The sequence below is a fragment of the Gallus gallus genome, chromosome 14, assembly GCF_016699485.2.
Source record: "Gallus gallus isolate bGalGal1 chromosome 14, bGalGal1.mat.broiler.GRCg7b, whole genome shotgun sequence".
NCBI lineage: Eukaryota > Metazoa > Chordata > Aves > Galliformes > Phasianidae > Gallus > Gallus gallus.
Genome location: NC_052545.1, coordinates 9,861,690 through 9,884,127, shown reverse-complemented (window position 1 = coordinate 9,884,127; position 22,438 = coordinate 9,861,690). Strand labels below are relative to the sequence as shown.

Genomic DNA, 22,438 nt, shown 5'->3' with positions numbered 1-22,438 from the left:
GTCTGCGCACGAGTCGATGACGACACAACCCATCTACCGCTCGGCCCCGCCCCCCGTGACGCAGCGCCGGATTGACGTGCGTAAGAACCAGTGCCGCGCAGCGCTGCTGTTCAAACCGGCGGTGCCGGGGTAGAGGTGTCCAATGGCGCTGCGGGGCGGAGTTGGGCGGCTGCGCGTTCCCGGGCGGCTCCGCCGGGCTTTTATTGCGCTCGGGGCGGCGCCGTCGCTCAGTGTGTTTGGAGCTGGGGGACGCGCCGGCAGGGCCCGGCAGAATGGGGGTGAGGTAGGGCCGGCGGAGGAGGAGGAAGGAGGGCTAGTGCGGCTGTTCGGCTGGGCCGGGCCTGCGAGGAGGCGGAGGGGTCGCGGAGCCGGCCGGAGGATGGAGGACAAGAAGGAGGAAGGAGAGGCGGAGATCCAGGAGCACGGGCCCGAGCACTGGTTCAGCAAGTGGGAGCGGCAGTGTCTCGCCGAGGCCGAGCAGGAGGAGGCGCTGGCGCCGGAGCTGCAGGACGAGGCGGCGGCGCAGCCCGAGCACAAGCAGCAGAAGCTGTGGCACCTCTTCCAGAACTCGGCCACCGCCGTGGCCCAGCTGTACAAGGGTGAGCGGCACAGGGGGTGGGGGGGAAGGGGGGGGGCGGAGGGCGGGGGGACGGCGAGGACGGCGGGGCCCGGCCCGGGGGTGGCGGTGCGGGGCCGCGGCCCCACAAAGGGGATGTGGTGGCGAGACGGCCCGGGCAGGGGGAGGAGCGGGCTTCCGGCCCGGGGGCTCCGCGCCCGTCCATGGAGGCGGACGGGAAAACAAAATGGCGTGAGGGCGGCCGGGGAACGTCGCCCTTCGCGGCCGCCGGCGGAGGGCTCGGCCCGGGATGGCGGTGCGGGGCCCTGCCGGGCGCTCCGGCGGAGCCGCCGCCGCGGGGGGGCCGGGCGGCGGGGTGAGCCCCGCGGAGGTGAACCGTGGGCTCCGGGGGCAGGCGGGCCGGGGAGGGGACGGGCGGCTCTGCCGGCGGCGGCTGCCGCCCAGCCCGGAGAAGAAGCGCCGACAAAATGGCGAAGTGCGGGGCCGGCCCCATTGTGCGACGGGGGCTGCGGGCGGGGGCAGGGCTCGGCGCTTCCCCGTGCGGCCGCGGGAGCCGCCGCCGTGCCCCGGGCCCGGCCCGACGGCCGGCCGTCCTTCCCGGTCCCGCTGCCGAGTCGCCTTCGGAAGGTGGAACAAAATGGCGAAACCTAACATGGCCGTTCGGAGTTAGCGACTCCAAAATAAACAGCGTGTGTCCTTCCCTCCCTGCAGACCGGGTGTGCCAGCAGCCGGGGCTCTCCCTTTGGGTCCCTTTCCAGAACGCGGCCACTGCGGTCACCAACCTCTACAAAGGTAAGGGGCTGCGGCCTGCGGCCCTCCCCGCTGAGCCGGGCCCGCTCGGCCTCCTGCCCCGGCTTACTCATAAGCAGGGCCTGTTAATGTCTCTTATTCACCCTGATAAAATCTAACCCGAGACTGCTTCCTGAATCTTGAGAGTTTTCCCTGTGCCATTTTAGCTGACAGCAGTTGAATCTTTTCTGTTGCCTCATGTCAGTGACTAACAACTTGAAAGCTGTTTGTTCTGAGACCCTTGAAAGAGGATGTTCTTAGTGTCTCTTATGATTCAAGGAAAGAGTGCAAGAGCTTCTGCAGAACTTCAGTGTCCTATGTTTTGTGGTGTGTTAAATGCTGGGATGTCAGTATCATATGCGTGCGTTTTCACTGAAGTGTAGGTAGGGTTCAGTGTTTGCAGAGCTCTGCATATAAATGTTTTTTAAAAAAACTTTGTTCTTGCAACTTTGAGGCTTTTTAAGTAAGCCTTGCAGAAGTCTCTCACTTTATTTTAAGCAGCTGAATGTCATTCATGCTCATTAGGGTAATGGTAAGATGGTGGCCTTAGCCACAGCTTTGGTAAGTGCCCCTTGTGGTTTATGGCTGAGCTGTTGTGCTGTTTGACTCTATCTGCTGTGATCTGTTTCTGAACTCTGCTGTTCTTTAGGTTGGTACAAGAGGTCTTTACTTCGGAAGGGTTGTTCAGTGGTTTTGTATGAGCAGAGGATGAATTTGGTGAAGTGTGGATCCAGTTATTACTGCCTTCCATTACTAGGAAGAAAGGCAAACTCTTGAGTTTCAAACTGCTGTTTTTCTTATAGTTCTGGAAGTGTCTTTCTTGGTCAGTACAGTATGGCTTGTAGTACACCCTGGAAGCTTTTTGTTTGCCTTGAATTTCCTGGTTTGTGGGATTTGCTTGAACTTGGCTTGTTTCTGGCTCATCAGGTTTCTGAGGGATGTGGAGGAAGCAAAAAGGAAATGTAGATCAATAACCCTCACTAGCAGAGATCATCTCTCCTGCAAGAAGTGTGTATGAATGTTCTGTATATGTTGTGAGTTGTGTAAAGGGGCAGCCCATCACTTAATGGGGTAGCTGCTCTTTCTGAGGGAGAGGGCTGCTTGAATTTGAACAGGCTCCATAGTTCTTTGAGCATGGTACTGGAGGAGCAGCAGGTAGTAAATTGTCTGGAATTATTAGTTTGTTGCAAATGATGTCCTTTCCAATGTCCTTGCTACAGAGTCTAAGGCTGCTTAATTTTTTGCTTAAATTACTTGTGTTATGAGTAATCAAGTTAAATGAGACCTATTTTTCTGCAATAATATGATTAAGAGAAGAATATGTAGTTTCTCAGTGATCAGGGAAACTAGAATTAAAGTAGGAAGCTGTCTTCAGGCCAGTATCATGTAATACATCAAAAAGGAGTATCTGAAACTTCTCTTAATCAGATTTAAGTGCTTAGTCACTCAAAACTGCAGTCTTACTTTCAGTCCTCACTTGATTCCCAAGTGAGGAAGTCCCCTTAGAAGGTAGGACATACTCCGTGCTCTAGATGGTCCTAGGCAGCTTGCAAGTAGAGTCCATTAATGTGAGTTTGCCTTGAGTATTAAACAGAAGATTACTCTTTAAAAACCTCCTGTGGCTTCCTCACACATTTGGTAAAAGTTATTTCAAAGGAATTTTGGCAAAACATTGAAGTGCTAGGTACTGGGAGCTGAATGTTACCTACTTTCCCTTGCCTCATTGGGTTTCTGATTTGGTAGCTTAAAGGCATCAAAGCCTTTAACGGGAGCCATGTAAGGAGCAGCGTGTAGGGCAAATACTGTCATTTCATCTATACTAGCATTTTCTTCAAAATAGAGTAAGTTTATTATTGCACCACAATTTGAAGATCATCTGGATTGTGGATTTCTATTTTCACTTAAAGTGAATATCTGGTTTGTAAGGTCGGATTTTAGTCATTCTGATTTTCTGAGTTCACAGTTTACCTTATTTCTGAAAAACGTAACTTTTTGGTAATACTAGGATTTGTAATTGCAGAATGTAGGCAACTTGACTGCTTGTATATCTTGTTAGTCTAATTTTGTGAACAAAGCAGTTGTAGGTTTTAATGCCTGATCTTTCCTAGGGTAACGATGCTTGAAATTTGCCTAGGGTACGTTGACAGTGTTTGCCCTCTTAACTGACCTTAGTTAGCCCTTTGTCGAGTGTTGTATACAAGGAGAGCAGACTTGTTGGTGTAGAGCTGGGCTCTTCATCTCAGGGCTTTCTCAGGGTATTTCAGGAAGGGATTAAAGGACTGCGATCAGCCTCCAGACTAGCTCTGAAGTGTTTGGGTAGCTCTTGCCCTACTGCATTGGAGTCAGAGATAGAATGGAGTTAAAATGGCTGGAGGAATTATCTGTCAAGTTGCCAATGCTTTGACAGGAATTAGCTGTTGTAGGTCTTTCAGTCCTTTGATTGCAAAGCAGCATAGGAAAGTATTCTAAAACAGAGTGCATGAAGGTAATGTTAGTGTACTGAACATACTCTGTGTGGTTTCCAGTGAGATGATCTGATATTTCCTTTCTTGCTAAGTTGTGCTATATTTGAAATGCTGCTACCTGGTAGTTTTTAGCACTCCTTTATGGGCCATCCAGTGGTGCCTTAAAATAATGCCCAAGATTGGCATTTAAGTGGTTATTCTTCTTGCATGTGAGAAATAGATTAGATGTGTATATCACTGGTTATCTGTAAATCAGTATCTTGGACAGCTGTTCATAAATCCCAACATTGTTTTGAGGAAATGGCTTTTATGTTGGGCTTCATTAGTAAGGGGAGAATTCAAAAGCAGTTTAAAAACAAATCTGGAAGTTAAGTGAATTGAGTTGGAGTGGGTGCTATTTTAGCTTTGAATGGAGTAAGCTAACATGGCAGTGGTTTTCATGGTAAACAAGATCAACATACTTGAGTAATGAGTATGATTTGTACTACCTGTTCTCTGAAATGTACTGATAGTACTTCTTAGCTATCAGTTTAAAAACTTGCTGAAGTTTGAGAACAATGTAATGCAAGTAAATAAATAGTGCTTGCTAGAGGTGAAGTTAACTGTTGTGCACAGATGACCAATAGCATCAAGGGAGAATAAAACTGCATTTTGTAGCAGGATTAATTGTAAGTGATACCAATTCAAAGCTTTTGTATATCAAACTTGTAATGGATTCCTAAATGGGGAAGGAAAATCTTAGGCAATATATTTTTACAAAGGAAGCCTAACTGAGAGATGTCAGAAATGCTGTTTTTAGCTAGGCTCAAAACTATGGCCTCCTGCAAATTTCCTCTGTGTAAAATTTGGATTAAGCTAGGACTATAAAGAAATGTGCAATTTTCAGAAGATTCTCATCTGTTAGCATCAAGAAAATCAGTTGATTCTTTTATGTGGAATTTCCTAAATCTGCTGATGTACTTCAGGAGTGCATAGGAAGTTGAAGTGTGCTGCTGTTCATTAAGCAAATGCATGTCTGCTGATCTAAGTCTCAGGCTGAGTAGCTCAAAGGATGCTTCTAATGTTAATACAGTATGGTTTCATTGTGTTCTGGTGCTAATGTCAGGTATAGCAAATAAATGCTATTGCTGAGGAATTTAACATTCTGACTTGTAAGGACGTAGGGGGAGGAAGGGGAACTAATTAACTCCCTTTAATTAATATTTCTTAGTTTTAATGATTCATTTTCACTGTTAGCAAACTTGGTACTGTATTACAGTAACCTGTAGAAGACATGCTTAGTTCTTTTGGCTGAAAGAAAGTCATGTAAATTGTGTACCATACTATATGTTTTGTTTCATCTGTAATATTTACTAAGAATACTTCTCTGTCTTCTTGCAGAAAGTGTGGATGCCCATCAGCGAAGCTTTGATGTAGGAATTCAGATTGGCTATCAACGTCGGAATAAGGATGTGTTAGCTTGGGTTAAAAAACGCAGAAGAACTATTCGTAGAGAAGACTTGATCAGCTTCCTATGTGGAAAAGTTCCTCCTCCAAGAAATTCTAGAGCTCCTCCAAGACTGACTGTAGTATCCCCTAACCGAGCTACTTCAACAGAAACTAGCTCATCTGTAGAGACTGATTTGCAACCCTTCCGTGAAGCCATAGCTCTGCATGGTAACAGTAACTTTTCAATACTACTTGGCTAAAACTGGGTGGGGGTTCGTAAAGCATGTCTTCCTCTTATGCTTTGGATTTTGGTCACTGATATCCTTTATGTGATGTACTTGTTCCAGTTAAAGGTGTCTACCTAATTCTCTAAGAGCTTTCTGTATGTGTAAGACTTGGTAGCTACTAAAAAGTTGCATGGTCAAATATGAATGAGGTGCTTTTTGAAAAGAGTTCACAACTGCAGAATGTAACAGTTCTGAAACTCAACTGTTAAGTATTAACTTTGAGAATTTCTGAAGCAGGAGGAGATGATATGTGTATCAATGTTAAAGTAAATAGAATTTTGGGAAATATTACTACACTTGTAACTCATTAAATGTTAGATTTTGACTAGTAGCAAGTAATTAACAGATTTATGTGGGGTAGAGGAGGGAATTAACAATTTGAACCTGTCTTTGGGGAGCCTTCTGTCTTGGTGCCCTTGTTTTGTGGTGCAAGGATAATAGTGTGGTGTTCTGCTCCAGCAAGTGCTGTGGAGAGGGATACTGTAGGTTACCCTTACTGCAAGAGTCCTGTTCAGCTCTCATTCCTAGTTCACTTCTTAAAGATGTACTCCAAGTTGATTCATAGTGAGCTTCCTTGCTGTTGTCAACAGTGGTGGTACAGCTTTTAAAAAGTTATGGATTCTCAGCAGCTAATCCTGCTTTGAACTTTCATCCAGCAAGTGATAAAGAAAATGGTCCTGAGGTGGAAAGAAGCAGTTCACCTTTGGATTTTATTATGCCTTGTAATTTCTAAAGGGTGGCTGATACTTCCAGCTGATAATGGACTGTTTGTGAGGACTTAATATTTTTAGTCATTTTTATCTTTATCTGTGAAAAATAAATGAAAACTTTACTGTATTACTTCTGGTGTGGAGTAGGATTTAAGCAGTTAGGCACATTCCTTAAAATGCAGTCTTTGCCTTTGCTCTGCTATGGCAGTTTTTCAAGATGGATAAGCCCTACACTGTTACCAGAATTAGGCTATCACTTAGACAGTGTTATTGGCTGCTCTGTTGCCATTTCAGTGAACCATACTTACACCTGATCATGTTTTTTAGGCAGTTTTCCTTCTCATACTGGAAGCTGGTTAGAGAACTCTGTGTACCAGTATTGTTTGTTCAGTAGGTTAAGCTGATTTCATGAAGGGGACAGCTGCAGAAGCTGACTCTCATGTAATACAAAATGATAAGCAGACTTTAAAAAAAACTTCCTTTCTGAAACTACAGTTAAACCCTGTGCAGTTTAAGTAAAGGCTTACCAAGTCTCTTCAACACAGAGCACTTTTGGGCAGAGTTAATAGTTGGGTATTCACTGAAATTATTTTCATGTCCTTGTTCTTTAACCTCTTTTTAGTATAGAGGTTGTTCATGGAAGTCATTCTGCAGCATGCAAAGTAGAACTTTTGGGTATAAAGTTTGGAATATGAAAGGAATAAGGTTCATGAGCAGGGTAGGAAGTTTGCTCTCCTAGTACTGTGGGAGGGACTAGAAATGTGCTCTTCCCCTTAATCAGCTGGTGGACAGGATTATGTGTCAGTCACCTTCTGGATTAGTTCCTTCTGATATCAGTTTCAGACTGATAGGACACATGCTTTTTGTATTTCTCCTTCAGTCACTAGACTTGTGTAGGGCCCATGACTGTTCTTAGGCTAGTGCCTGCAATTTGTCACCTTCCATCTCCTTCTTGCCTTTTTTTCAACACTGGGAAGTGGTGATAAAACCATCTCCCAATCTTTGTTCCTGTTTATTGTTGGTCATCTTAGAACTGCTTTTTTTTAAAACCTGCAAATGACTTTTGTGAATTAATGTAGGGCTGTGTATCTGCATTTTTGGCAGGCTGCTGAAGTAGTATGCTACTTCTGGATGTGGGGAAGTGTGGTAGTGAGAAGCTGCTTCAGCAAGTGTTCAGGACTAAGGCTTTAAGTGGGATTTTTGACTGGTGTGTAAAAGCAGCGTTTTGTGCTAGGAGGCTTTCTGTGGAAGTAGTGTTCCTCTATTAGTGACATGGATGGGCTGAATCAGTTAGGGGCAATAGTGAAACTTGCTGCTTAATGTGGTGTTTGGTAAAAACAGGCACGAGTTAAAGTACAGAATAAAGCTCTGAAGCTCCTTTACCTGGCTTATTGCTGCTGCTCAGAAAGGGATGGTAGTATGGCTGAAGACCTAGATCCTTCAGTTTGCTGATCTTACTACTTAGAGAGGAAGTACTATACTTTAATCTCAATATTTCATATTTAAATCTGAAAACTTAGGGAAGAAGCTGTATGGTGATGTAGTTAATACTTCCTGGGAAGCTGTGTGTAGCTCTAGGTGTGTTCCTTAAAATAAAACTCCAGAGTATCTGTAATTGAATCTTGAAAACCACATGCTGCATCTTCAAATCTTCCTAAAACTGCAATTTTAAACTTCCCTTGCATTTTGATCCTTGTCTGGTGTGTATTATAACTGAGCAAGGTGATTAAATGGCTTTCTTGATGAAAGCTAGGCATTTTGAACCCCAAACTTAGTTTTGTGGTATTATTCACATCGGGGTAAACTTGTTCTTTACTCTTCTGTTTTAAAGGCAGAATGATCAAGAAAAGCTGTACTAACTTGGAAAAGCTCTTTCTAATGGTGATCTTCCTTTTCTCTTGCTTCTGTTATGGCACTTCTGCTGTGTGCATCTGTTACTGAACTCCTGCAGTGTAACTTCTGGGTACCAAAGAATGAATCTTGTAGAGAGTAAACTGGCAAGTAAAAATGTTTGCCCTTGATGGCAGCATTGCATTATTGGTGTGCTGGAGGGCACCCTTTGAAATATAATCTCACTTGAAACTAACTGTTAGAGGATTTACTCAGCACTTCTTAATATTTGAGAAGTAGTTAAGGTAAAGTATGCTGTCTTACCCTGAAGCTTAAGTGGCTTTTTCTTAAAGAGTTACAAGTGATGATATTGCATATTCCTGGAAGTGATAGTTAGAGGTAAAATACTACTGTTGTTCAACTCCTCAAACCTGTTTGCAATTCTCATCCAACCCTAAAAAATGCAGTTAGCATAGGCATAGACACATCTTCACATGCTTCCTCAGTGTGTATCTGTGAGAGAAGGATTTTCAAATAAAGATTAAATCAAATTGAACTGACAGTCATAATTTCTCAAAGTTGGCATGTACCAGATCCCTTTCTGCCCCACTAATAGGTAGAATGCTGTCTGCCTACGAGACTGTGTAAAGGGTGCTGGTTGTTCTGCTGTCTGAAATGATGCTTTGATTTGCCAATATGGGGTTGATACTCTGCCAGATGTATACTCAGTGTATGCAGTGTGGGATCTGTACTCTAAAAAACACTTTTCCAGAACCATGGGAGAAAATACCATGTTTGAGGAGAGCAGCAACATAGGAAGGCAATACTGAAAAGCATTGTATTATTACTTAAAATGATGCATTGGTAGAAAAGAGCTCAGTGTAGAAACACTAGAATTTCTGCTTGGTAGATTGAGTGTTGACATGGCATTGATTCAGTCCCTCTGGGCTAAACTCTTACTCTGCCATATGGAAATGTGGATTGACTCAGAAGGATTCTAAATGTCCATGGGGTTTTGTCTTGTCTTACCATCTGTTTTATATTACAAATCAGTATTAAAAAGTGGAGAAGGAAGCATCTGATAGCGACCATGGGAGGTAGAGTTCAGATGAGTTGGATAGGGTTAAATTTGACATGAAGTTTGTGTTTACATATCATGGGGTTGTGTTAATGTGTTGCTGGGACTTGTTGTGTAGCAGTAATTTGAAAAAATGTGGTAGAGTGACAAGGATTTTTATGAGGTTAACTAATTCTTGCTTTGGTCACACTTCAAGTGTGGATATTTCTTTTAATCCTTGCTGATTAAAACATCTGGAAACAGTAGTTCATACTATGACTATACTGAATAGTGACTATCCAGGACTTGATAGTTTGGTAGTGACCTGAATAACACTGTGGACGTGGTTACTGTGCAGGTGAATCAGGTTGTGGTTTATAAAGCTTCAGTTAGGTTAGTGTAAGTAAATGTGTGTTTTAGAATTGGCAGTTTTATTTAACCTAAACGTCTAATTCTCCATGAAACATGCATGTTTAGCCAAGCATTCTAATGATTTGATAACCTTGGAGAGTAAGTACTTAGTTGTAACCAACGCTACCTAACTTCCTTTCTATAGTGTAACTTTTACTGATAGTGTTATAGAAAGTGTTCTAAAACACCCTTCAGGTAGCAGTAGTTTCACAAAAATCATCAATGTGGTATTTCATAAGAGCTTTGACTGGAAAAAATAGTGGTAGTGAGAAAGTAGTGAATATTATAAAACATTTCAGACAATGCCCTCCCATTTAAGTCCTGAAAAAGAGGAGAGCCATGTGTCTTAAAGGCTTCTAGAGAACGATTTCTCCTGCAAAAAGCAATGGGAGATCTCAGTAGTGATCATGGGGTGATGAAATAAGTAAAAACAACTTAGTAGCCATTGAATCTGTCCTGTTTTGTAGACAAAACTGAAGTGCCTGTGATTAGGTCCTGTTAATCACAGTATAGAAATGTGAAGTTGTTAAATTATGTTGCAATTATGTCATCTTACTGTTTAGTATCTATTACTGCTTGCCTAACTGCTTAACTTAAATGCTCTCAGAATACACTAAAAACTTGAAATAATTCTCAATAAATGGGTTTCTGAGATTTTTTCTCTTGCATGGCAACAGCTTTCCTAGAAGAAATGAACTGTGGATCATTCATCCTGAAAGATGCTCTGTCAACAAAAAGCAGATCTTTTTGATTACATTGCTGGTTGTCTTCAGTGACATTGCTTATGTGAAATGGCAATTCAGTGTTTCAATGTCTTGATTTTTTTCTCATTCTTCTAAATTAATTTGCCTAGTCTTAAATTGATGTGAATGTTTCATTTGACATTAGATTGATGTGTAGCACTATGTAATATGGCAACTGCTAGTAACCAATACAAAACCCTCACTCCTTGGTGAGGCTGCTTGCATATTTCATGATGACCTACAGATATTTAACTGATCTAGTATGAGATGGAAAACTAAACTGCAACTGGAAGTACTTGTTGTAATACAACATCATTGTATTCTGATCTTTGTAGCAGCTGATTCGAAGCTACCCTACTGCCTCTGACACTGGGCTTGATTGAAGTTTATAAGCTTCAGAGTAGTCTCCGAGAGAGGCTGGTTCTGAGTCTAAATTCGTAGTGATTTGGTATTACCTAAATACTGAAGTGAATATCTGCCTGAGGCATTGCTTGCAATCCTCAGTCTGTTAGAATGCTGCAGTATTAAGATACACTTCTTAATTCTGACTTGCATATATATGGCTTTAAACAATGTATGGTATTTGAAAGTCTCTTAAGAGCATAGTTCTTGAGTGATGACTAAAACATGGTTTCTCACCTCACAGATCAGTTTTGGCTTTAGAATAGTTTTTCTGGAAAAAAAATACACTAGTCACTTGATTGTGAGCTGTACAGAACAGTCAATGACTGATAAAGTGATGTAAACTGTCAATTGTAAAAGTAACAGTACTGAACCTGTGTGTTCAGAGCAATTCTGTTTGGAATTAGTGCTGTGGAGAGCCATTGGCAAAGTATCAGTTTGGGTTTAAAAGCATCAGAAACATCTACCCTCTGTGCACTGTTTTGTTTTTCCAATTGAATTGTACAGGATGAAATGTTCTTTCTAATGCTATGTCAGTTGAAATTAAACTTTCTGCTATCTTTGAATTGTGCAGTGATTTCTTACCTGCCTAACTTTTGAACATCTAGCTTTTTCTGCTTGGGCTTAATATCATCAGTTGGGTGCTTTTACATTATTTTGTAGATATATAGGAGTCTCTTATGGCTCCAAATTTAAGCTCAACCTGAATTCTGAGAGTACCAGAACAAACTTTGGTTTTGACCTATTTTCCATTAAAGGGGCTTTTGCTGTTTTTAAATACTTTCTGTCATTTTGGATAGAAGAATTTTAATGATAAAACCCTTCAGGATTCTGGTCAGGCTTTAAACCATGCTTCTGAGTCATTGGAACATTCACTGGGGCTGTGAGCAGAAGCTCTAAGAAAGCACAAGCTATTAGTTTTTACTGGACATTGCATAAAATACTCCATGTAAAGTAGATCTTGTAGTAGATCAAAGCTTTCAATGTTATTTCTGCAGTGATGTAGAGTGAATCTGGCTAACCTGTCCTGTCATGACTTGTGTATCAACCTGCCATCACTGCAGATGGCTTTAGAATCTGTTAATTAGTATGAAGTTTTCACTTCTGTTCAGGTTATTAGTGAAGTGTTACAAAGCCTAGTGATAGCAGGGAGCCTGTGACACTGTTTTGGATCAGATCTGCATGTAGTGAATTTTGGTCAATTGACATGTGGTCTTACTTTTCTGCTTTAAGTGCTCTGAATACTAATGGGTTGGCTAATAGTGGCAGCCCTGCAATTGTTTTTACTTTAAATCAGTTGCTTTACCAACCTGTGATGTGCTGTCATGCTGTAGTTTCTGTTAGAACTTAGCCTTGTTTCAAAACCCCCTTAAGTCAACTTTGTAATTAACTCCATTAGTAGGGAAAGTTTCCTTCTGTGTAAGAAATGGCTTAGGCTGAAGCTGTCACACGCAATAGGCTACCCTTCCTTTGAGTATTTTCACACTATGACTAGCACATCATCTGCTTATGGAGTTAGCATTTGCTGTAGTGTGCTGCTACAACCTGGTGTGTAAACTCACTTCAAATTTTGTAAGAAGGGGCTCTTCCAGCTTCTGTATTCTTTTACTAAAAGCTAAGAAGGCATGGCACAAAGCTGGGAGGGGGTGTCCTGGCCTTCAAGTGTGTGTGTGTGGCACAAGTAATAGCATGAAGTGCTTGTAACATATCACTGAGTCAGATAAATGTCTTCCCTGTACACACAGGAAGTTCCTTTCTTTGCTGCATGTCCTAAATGTTCTTTCTTTTCTTCCCTCAGGTCTTAGTGGTGCAATGGCTAGTATAAGTGTTCGCTCGAGTACCCCAGGCTCTCCTACTCACGTGAGCAGTGGTTCCAATGCTAGTCGAAGGAGAAACGGACTTCATGATGTTGATTTGAACACTTTCATATCAGAAGAAATGGCACTCCACTTGGACAATGGTGGAACTAGAAAGCGTACCTCAGCCCAGTGTGGCGATGTCATTACAGACTCACCAACTCATAAACGCAACAGAATGATCTAAACTGCATAAATTTCAAACCCACCATGCTGCTTGAAAGCCACTTGATCCTCAGAGTACTAATGAAAAGGAAACGTGAGGCCATCTTCCCATATTCACTGTTTAAGACAAATTCAATATTTGCCATAAAAAATTTTAGGTATTACATTAGACGCCTCTTGTATCTGCGGCTTTCTTAAACTATATTCTTAGCAGAGGACATCAGATATTGTGTAGTAGTTAGCAAGATCATCATAGGTGAACATGTATCTGTTCCGAGGCTAAAAGTGACCTTACTTGTATTCTTAAAGGGAAAGGAAATTTCAGACGTTTATTTGGTTATAGAATGCTTTTTTTGTCCTTTATTTCCTGCTGTGTTGAGTATTTGCTTAAACAGTATTGCCAGTTTGACTGAAATTGTCTACAACATGACTTGGCATCTTTGTCAAAACTGCAGGCTTCCATTTTTGCAGCACTGTACCATGCACCTAGTTTCTCTATAGTAACAGTGTGCAAGTTATAAATATTGGACTGTACCCTTTTTAGTTTTAAAAGCAGTTGATAATTCTGGTGATTGTGTGATAATGTAAAGAGGTGCTATGATGGTCATGCAATTAATACTTAATATTGAATCAATACAAGGATCTTTATTGGGTTCACTTTGTGTGTTTAGTGCTCTGAAGTAGCAATATAAAACTTCCCCAGTTAACTTCATAGACTTTTAAATCTTCAGTTTGAGGAAATATATGTACTTATTGGTATTATCCTTGTGGTAACCATACACAGTGCAGACTGCACCAGTGCTGACCTAAATTTAGAGGAAGATGTCCTGTAATTGGAAAGTAGGCTTTTCTGTTCAGTATTAGTGAAGGGTAGGCTTTGTGTACACCCATATCCCATTTGACATTTCTTGTGAAGTTATTGCCCATTGCTGGGGAGGGGTGGGAGGAGAGGGAGTGAGGGGGAGTAGTTGGAGAAAGGGTATTGTCTAACAAGTAAGACTTCTGGTCACAAGTGGGAACTTGGACTAACTTAAGATTTTCTGTGATGCCGTCTCCTTCATGGGGGGGTGACATGCAGGTTCTGTCAAGTGCTAAGAAAATAATTTAAAACTGGAAGTTGATTTTAAAAAAATTCTGGATAAACATGCTGTAAGGATGAATTAAAAAGGATAAATGGCTTTCTTTTTGTGTTGAGCTTACATTCATAGGATCAAACTGCCATAAAGTAAGTGTTATCCAAAACAGAAATAGACATCAAGATTGATCGGCTGCAAATCAGTTTCTGAATGGGGATGGATATATCAGTCTCAAAGAACTATCCTGTTTTTACATGTAGGTAGGAGTCTTTTTTTTTTTCTGGTGGAGACTGGCTTTTTGGGCCTCTGAATCTCTGCCTAAGAAATGAATAATACAGGAGGAATAAGAGAACAAGGAGCTCCAGACCTGCAAGCTGGGAAAGGGTGTTTAGTGAGGTGGTATACATGCTTAACTGGAAGCATAGACTCATCTTGGACAAAATGCAGCTGTTCTAGATCCACAGTACTAAATTCTGGTGTCCTACTTAATAGTTATGGCACCTTGAGCTCCATTAATATACAGCTCTTCAAGACTTCTGCTGATGTGCTTGTAGAGTCAGATCTTTGTATTCATTGTTACTTGAGGCAGACTTGACTGTAGTCTTGCTCCTTTTTGCCCTGATGTTCTTTCATTGGTGGTTGGTAGATGAGGCAAGACAGTAATTATATATTTAAAAACTCTCAGAATTCAAGACTCTTAGGAGCATAACTTCCTTGCTTTGTGGTGCTTCCATCGTATTTCTTTGCATTGAAGAGCTCTTAAGGATGTCAACATTTGCACAACACTGTAGCTAGAAGTTCTGTAGTTCATGGGGCAAGCGTAAGAACTGTAAAGCAAGATGGTAAGACCTGTCCTAAACTCCCTACCTGTGTTACATAGCTTAACTTGCACATCACCTGAAGGACTTGGTATACATTAGTTTCAGTTACTGCTATTAACTATGATTCATAAGACTTATTTTATGTAAAATATTAAAGCTGCATAAAGCTAGTATTCATTTGACTGCATTTTCAACTGAAACTTTTAAGTATCTAAGCATTAGTATTTATTTGGCTGTTGACAGAGGAGTTTCTCTGTCCTAAATGGAGAATCACAAAATGAAAAGTCACAGGTTGGAATCCTGACCAGAAAAGACACGTGGGAACCATTCATCTATTTTGTTTATTCATTAACTGGCTTTGACAACTGAGAAGCTTATGCTCTGTGACTTCTAACACTTTGTGTAGTAAGGGTGACAACGTGCTGGTACCAGAGTTCTGCATACAGGGATTGAACTATTAGCAGTGCTTCTGGTCTAGCCCAAATACACAGAGCCCATTCAAGTTGTCTCCCCTTCCTTGCGGTTATATCCTCTTAATGCTCTGAAGCATGACTTCAGTCTCCTACCACTCAAAGCTACATTTATTTGGCTTTCTTTGATTTGTGCCATTTTTTTTTTCTTTGAGAAGAAAACAGTCTTAAACTCATTGCAGTGATATTTTTGCCTGTACCTTAAATACTTGGCAACTTGTTTTTCTGCTCAGCCCCAATTGTTTCTTGCTCTGTTAACCCTTGCTGGAATAATCCAAAATGCACATATTTACCTGGTAAAGGGGAGAACAGACTGTCTCAAGAAAACAGAAGTTAAAGCTCAGTACCTTTTGCTTTGAAGATTATTTCTTGTGTCAGTGTAGAGAAGTGTAATTCTGGAAGGCAGCATTCTGCTGGTATCACAACTAGCTCCTGGAGCCAGAAGTTGGTTGATGTTAAAGAAACACTGAACTGAGGACTGTTTAGTTTGATTTTTAAGGAAGTGCTTATTTTTGCTTTCTCTTATGAATCATATAGTTGACCAGTCTTTTCTCCATGTACATCAAATCTAACATGAATGTGCGGCAAGTTACATACAGTACATCCTGCACTGAAGCTACTGAGCTTGGCTTGCTTATTAATGAAATACGTTTTAAATGTTAAATTTAAAGTTATATTACAATAAAGTAATGCAAAAATGATTTTGGCTGAAACTGAAGTCCTGCAGTTAAACTTATTCTCAAATGTGGTTTACCCAACTGGAGTAATAGAAACTCTAAGTCATAATAAACCTAATAAAAAAAATAAAGAAAAATGTTAAGGCTGCTTTGTAATTATTTTAAATGAGTAGTACAGTCCATCAGTGAGCCCCAAACAGAAGATCAATGTGAGCTACAGGCTTATTTGATTCTGCAGAATAGAATTTGATGGCAGCTGTTCCAGTCTAGCTGTATTTAGGCTTTTCTCTGTCTCCTGCATCACAAGCTGCTGTGCTATGGACTACCGAGTCTTAAGAATTGGGTGTATTGCGTGCATTTGTGCAAGATGTTTTATGGAATTCAGCATCACTGATATCTAGGAAGAGAATCTTAAAATGTGCAGCATACCCTGTTGAGGAGTAGAATTGGTATTGACTTCAGTAGTGGAGATTTCTCTCTCTAGCCAAAAGGCTTTGCACTTGTGTGAAACAAGGTGCTGTAATAACAGGCATTCCTGCTTTGTGTGGCTGTCCCCAAACCTGCAAGTGTTTTTTCACTTGTCTTACCAGCAGGTTGGGATTTAGCTGCCTTTTCCAATTTCTAACCAGTTAAATGTTATAGTGATGATTTGAAAGTATTCTTAAATGACTCCTAATGTAAGTCTTGCGAATGTTAGCCCAGAGCTAGTAACCCTTTGGCAGAAGTGAGGCATGTACACCTGGCTTCTTCCACTGGCTTCAGTGCACCATCTGGGGTAGCCACAAGGCCTTGTGCCTTTCTTGTTCCAGGAGGTCTCATTATTTAAAGTAACAAGGAAGGCACTAACACCTGTTAACCATTTCAGTGCTTGTTTTTTGAAGTTTTAACAGTGTGCATAAACTCATTACTATAAAGGCTCAGCAGTGGACAGCTGGAGGTTGGTAAATGCTTCTACAGCCTGCAGTGAACTGTTCCTGTAGTCAACACTGGTGCTTTCTGCTGTTTCTCGTGTTGGATTCCTTTCACATCATCTCAAAAAAAGTGAAAATTGTCCTAAGTTCACTTTCATAATTCAAGCTGCAGCGCCTGGGGATTTCGGCACACCAAGAACACTGGGCTGTATTTGCCTTAAGATGGGAGTGTGTTGGGGAAATGTGCAAGATACAACCTTATGAAATCACCAGTGAGATCAGTAAGAATATGGTTTGTAGAAAGTCAAGAACTTCAGTATAGAAATGGATGGTTAATTGATTGCATCCAGGAGAGCTTTTAATCATGTTTCATGTTTCGTCTACTAAGGTTGAGGTATGTATTTGTGTAATTGTGTCATAACACCACCTTGCCTGGCAGCAGCTCATGATGTTCCTTCAGCTCTGCAACTTCTAAGCCATGAGAATTCTTCCTCCTATATCTTGCATATCCATTGTCTTTCCATAAAGCATCACAACAGAAGATTCAGAATATTTACGTTTAAACTAGGTACTCTCAGAAACTTGTATGAAGATTCTACTTGGGTTTGGATAGGGTCACTGCTGGAGCTTACCCATGCACCCCTGCCTACCTCAGCCTCACAGAATATGGTCAATTTTGGAAAGTCTGAAGGTCAGCATTTGTCACTTGTTAATACATTGCTTGCTTTTTACTCTGAAAACTATTTGAACCTAGCTTTCTCCTTCTAATGGGATTCTTTTGAGCCTTACCTGAAATGTGGTATACAAGAGTAGGAGTGAGACTGGGAGAAAAACACAAGGTTATCTGAATGATTCCTGATAGGCAGATGGCTGCACCATTTGTAGTGTTGCTGCTTTGCAAATTGATGACCTTCTTTTCAACCACTCCACAATGGCAATTCTTTGTATTTTTAGAATGCCTTAGGGTGTTCTTAGCTGTTCTCTGAAATAGCTGTTTTCTATTGTGTTTTTTAATAATATGATTAAAGCATTGAGGAAGGGATTTTTCCGCAAGTCAACAATGTGAATGTTCTTACTTGTTCCACGAAGTGTGTATCTGTCTCATAAGGTGTGGTTGGAGGTATCCAATGCTATCTTCAGAAGTTTTCTGAAGTGTTTTTTTGCCACCGACTTCTAGAGACTGGTATCGAATGTATGCCAGTTCATATTTACCTTTTCATCTAACTAAGGGAACCACAGTACATATAACTTCTTCTTTCCAAGCTTTTGTGCTAGAAAATCTCACACAAGTCCACTCTTTCATGGCTTTGTATAATGACTCTGGTGGAAGAGCAACTGCCGTCTCCAATGCAGGTATGCTGTTTTCTTCTCCTCGGAGAAGCTGTTGACATTAACATGAATCACTAAAGGTGTATTTCTCTTTGCTAAAATGAATTTGACTTATGTGTAGTAGTTTTCAGAGTGGGAAGCTGCTGGAGATGCTCTGAGTATTCTAGCTTTAGGCTTATGTGCTGCAAGATGACAGCGCAGTGGTGCAACTCTGTGAGATATTAGCATATTCCCTGCAAACTGATCATAGAATGGCCTAATTCTTCAGATAGCTTAGCTTGTGATCTTAATGCATGTTTGCAAGCAATGAACTGCTAGGCAAACCATTGCAAGCCCCTGAAGGTTAGTAGCCTGGTTTATTTGCCTCTCCTTGCTCTTAAATAGAGCTTTGCCCACATTCTTACTAAAATTCAGATCTCTGTAGGTTTAGATGTGTTTTCCAAACTATGAATGTTCTCCCCTGCAGAACATTTCCAGACAAATGGGTTCAATGTGTTTAAATCACATAGTCTGGCTATAAAATATTTTTGTTAGAAACAGAAGCTAAATAAAGCTTAGCATCGGCAAAGCCCATTAATTCCTTCAGAGCTACTTTTCAGTTTGTTTCTGTTTTATCGTACATGCAAGCTGTGTAACATCTACCTGACATTCTCTACTCGTGACTGTGGCTCATCTGGACTTCTTTTATGTGAAGAATCTCTTCTTGGGCCAAATACATCCTGACTTGTGAGGTAAAGTGCTACTAAATGTGTAGAAGTCTCTAGTGTTTGCACTTGGTGTTACATTTCCTTTAAATGGACATAGTCAGAGGACTGCGAGCTCTTCAACCCTGGAGATGTTCGTGACTGAACCAGACCAGGCTCAGAGCACCCTGCCTCCTGTTGGACCTGCTCTGAACATGCACTGCCCAAGAATAATGGAACAAACCCAGGCTGAGTTGTGAAGCTGCCTCTGTGTGGCGGGTGTTTGCAATGAGTCTTCTGTGTCACAGATGAAACATCAGCCTCCAAAGGGCGTGAGAGCACCTGCCAGAGCTTGGTTTTGATGAGGCACAAAAATAGGCAATTTTCTAGGTGATATTCTAATTAGAAGTAGATAAGTGCTTTTATATCAAAGCCAAACCCTGCCATTAATGTTCTGGGGGACTGGTAACTGATATTGTGTAATTTGTAATAAGAACACATGTTTGAGGTTCTGCTGGTATTTGTTTTGATGTGATCTGCTACAGGGAAATCAGGATACGAGAGTGAAATTGTCGAAGAAATCAGATAATCATTTAAAGCTGTAATTGTAGTTTCACCTGTTCCTCATGATTTCTTGGTGACAGCTGGTGAATTTGCATGGTGAATTTTAGGCCTTTAGCTACAAAGCCCTAAAACTTAGTTTGGTAGATGTGGTCTGTCCGGATGACTCAGAAAAGTATCAGGTGGACAAATGGCTTCTTAAAATGTTTCCTTACAGACCTGGGATTTTGCCTGGAAAGTAGAAGCTGAATCAGTTTCATTCCTGCCTTAAGATCTCTGGAAGTTCACCTTTTTGTTGCTGATTCAGTGCCTGAGTGTGTTGACGATGAACTGAGATGCATTGCTTCCTGACAATCAGCGTTCTTCCTCTGCTACCGAGACAAGCAGGAGGCCCTTGCTAAGCCCCCAAACTCAAACAAAAAATTGGTGGCAACCTAAAGCAAATATACACACACATATATATTATTTTTTTTTTTTAAGGGAAGATAACATTGAATGTATAGTGAATATTCCAGCTGGATAGGAACTTACATACTACCTGTTGGCTGCAAGGTCTTGCAAGTGCATACTGCTGTGGCTTTTTTTCCTGTTTCTTCCTTGGCTTGCATTATTTCATTAGTCTTATATGAGGTTCCCAGCACTGCTGGTGAGTAACCTACCATGTTGCCTTTCTATCAGTTGGTTCATATTATTACATGACTTTTGATCTCACCATTTACCTGTGCATGTACATTTCAGATGCTACTGTTAACTTCAAGTTTTGTCCACGTTTTGCAGCTATCTTACCACATCTGTGCTGAATAAAGATGCCAGAAAGTTGAAATCAGACTCCCCCAGCCTACATGGTCATAAACTTGCCTGATGCAGTGTCACAGGCCAACCTTGTGGTAGTGGCATCAATGGAGACTCCAAGATGGTACAAACAGCAGGAGTCTTGAGGAATGTAAGAAATGTGATGGGAAGGAGGAGGTAAAGGGTCTTGGGCAGGTAAAGTGAACTTGCCCACTTGCTTTTATAGCCCTCAACTGCAGGAACTCCTTAGCTTGGATAGTATTGGCTGTACTGGCTAACTAATGATTTGGGTGACTTGAAAAACTAATTTTTATAACTGCTTATCTGCTGCATCACTTAGAGCTAAGCAAAATAAATTACATTTCTCAATGAAGGCATGCTGCACTATTAAGGAGAAGAACCTTTCTCTTTAAGCCAAAGGTTGGGAAGTTATTTATGTTCAGTGGAGAAGTCTTTTAAAGCATTGCAGAGAGGTTTCACAGTGATAATGCTGATGCTTTAAATTGTCTCAGTTTCTCAAAGCTTTAAAAGGATTGTGAAGAGCCATTGGGATTACTTAACCACCATGCCCAGTCCCTTTACCCAATTTGAAAACCAGTCACTCAGCAAGCAAAAACAATCCCTCCAGTGACTCTTGCCAGTCATTGTGAAATGGCTCTTTGTAAAGCAAAATGTCTGAGGTTACACCAGTTAGCTGGGAGGCAGGAAGATGACATTGGAACACAGCTCTAAAAACTGATGATATGTTCTTGCTGCACTGAGCATCTCATTGCTTGCAGGAGAAAGAACTACAACATGTACTGACTAGAAAAATGAAGTTTAGGCCTGAGGAATAAGAATCTGGGTTGCAGAATGAGTGTCTGTTGTTCATTGGCTGTGGTGCATGGCAAAATGGTAGGAGTGCTTTGTTGCAGGCTTCTGGGAACACTGGGAAACTTGTCAGATGTCTGGAGAAGAAAGTCCAGCTCCCAGTCCCCAAGTGCTTCCTGGAGAGCAATTGCAAGTGAAGTCTACAATAGTTTTCTGCAAAGACTGATGTTTGGTAACTGATGAAGTCTGGGTATAGAAGGAGTTACAAGGTGTAATTCATCAGTAACAAAGGAAAACAAGAAGTGACATGACACAAGATTTTGTGCCATTTCACCCTGGCTTGCATGGCTGTAACTGACTGCATTTATTAACATGATAACTGAACAGAATTGGAGAGAGAGGGCATAGCCAAACTTTACTTTAATTCCATTACCAGCTCTTCAACATATCTCACATACGCTTGAGTAGGTATGAATAAAGATCTCTTGAAGGAATACAAAAAGGGCAACCAGAGGCCACTACCTTCAAGCATTATCTGTAAACACAGTTTGTCGGAGCATTCCAGCTGGCAACCTCTAGGTAAGCTCACAGTGATCTCAGATAAAACTACTGCTGAACAGAGCCAGATCTTTGGCGGCGTTATGGCACTGGGCCCATTTACACTGCTCAGGAGTATGATTCAGAGGAGCTTCTTCATGGGGTGAAGGCTTGTAGCAAGTTGGCAGCATGAAAGAAGAGGGGTGAATCTTCCAGGGATGGTCAGACTGCATTCATTGTGTGCAAGAAGAGAGGAGGAGGAGAAAATCCACAATGTGCCCTGTAATTCCCTCATAATGGTGGAGCCCCTGATGTTTCAGGAGCCACACGCTGGTGCGCTCCCCATAACTGCAGCGATCTGGCTGCTGCCTTTCTTGAGAGCAATCCTAAGCTCCAGCTGTTTACTGTTAGATGTACATACTGACTACCAGGGAGTCCAAGCTGCTCATTTTGCACCTTTCAGCCCTGATTTCTGAAGAGAATGCATAAAAAATACAGCTTAAAGCAGCATGAATCCCAACATTAACTATCAGAGAAAAGACGAGGTGGCACGATGGCCCAAGGTGCAGGGAAGGAACTCTGGCTCTCCTGAGCTCTGAAGGAATTTTGTTGTTTGTTTCATGTTTTAACCCCAATTTTGTGTCATCCAGCAGGTTGTGCCAATAGCTGTGCTGCCCTGTATGGTGGCAGGACTTGGGTTCTCATCCTTCAGCCATGAGTTTGCCTCCTAATGATGCTTTTGCCTTCTGTTGCCTCAGTTTTCTCCTCCATACAACTGCTGTGGGATTGATGATACTTTAGTTGATGAACTTTAAGAACATTAGAAGAAAGAACTACGGACAGAAAAGATCTCTTGAATTCAGTAGCTGTATTTACGTCCTTGGAAAAGAGCTGTGTTGTCATCTGTCATTTGTGAAGATCAAAATGTATCTTGACAGACAGCTTTCCTACTTTCTCAGTGGCTGATGGCAACTTTGCAGGCCCTTGGTACTGAAACTGTCACTTTTTGTTAATCCTGCACGTTTCATACATTTAATCCTTCAAACAAATC

General features: G+C 41.5%; 1 protein-coding gene across 3 annotated transcripts; it reads left to right on the top strand.

Annotated features, from left to right (window-relative positions):
* Positions 1 to 228: 228 nt before the first annotated feature.
* C16orf72 (chromosome 16 open reading frame 72) lies at positions 229 to 15,901 on the top strand. 3 transcript variants are annotated; one of them, XM_015294583.4, is made up of 4 exons: positions 229 to 599; positions 1,289 to 1,369; positions 5,212 to 5,487; positions 12,498 to 15,901. In XM_015294583.4, exons 1-4 carry the CDS (start codon positions 380 to 382, stop codon positions 12,740 to 12,742), a joined length of 822 nt encoding a protein of 273 aa, XP_015150069.3. In that variant the 5' UTR covers positions 229 to 379; the 3' UTR covers positions 12,743 to 15,901. The 3 variants fall into 3 exon arrangements, with proteins under 3 accessions (XP_015150069.3, XP_046756777.1, XP_046756776.1); XM_046900821.1 differs by having other exon boundaries at positions 365 to 806; XM_046900820.1 differs by having other exon boundaries at positions 365 to 872.
* Positions 15,902 to 22,438: the final 6,537 nt, after the last annotated feature.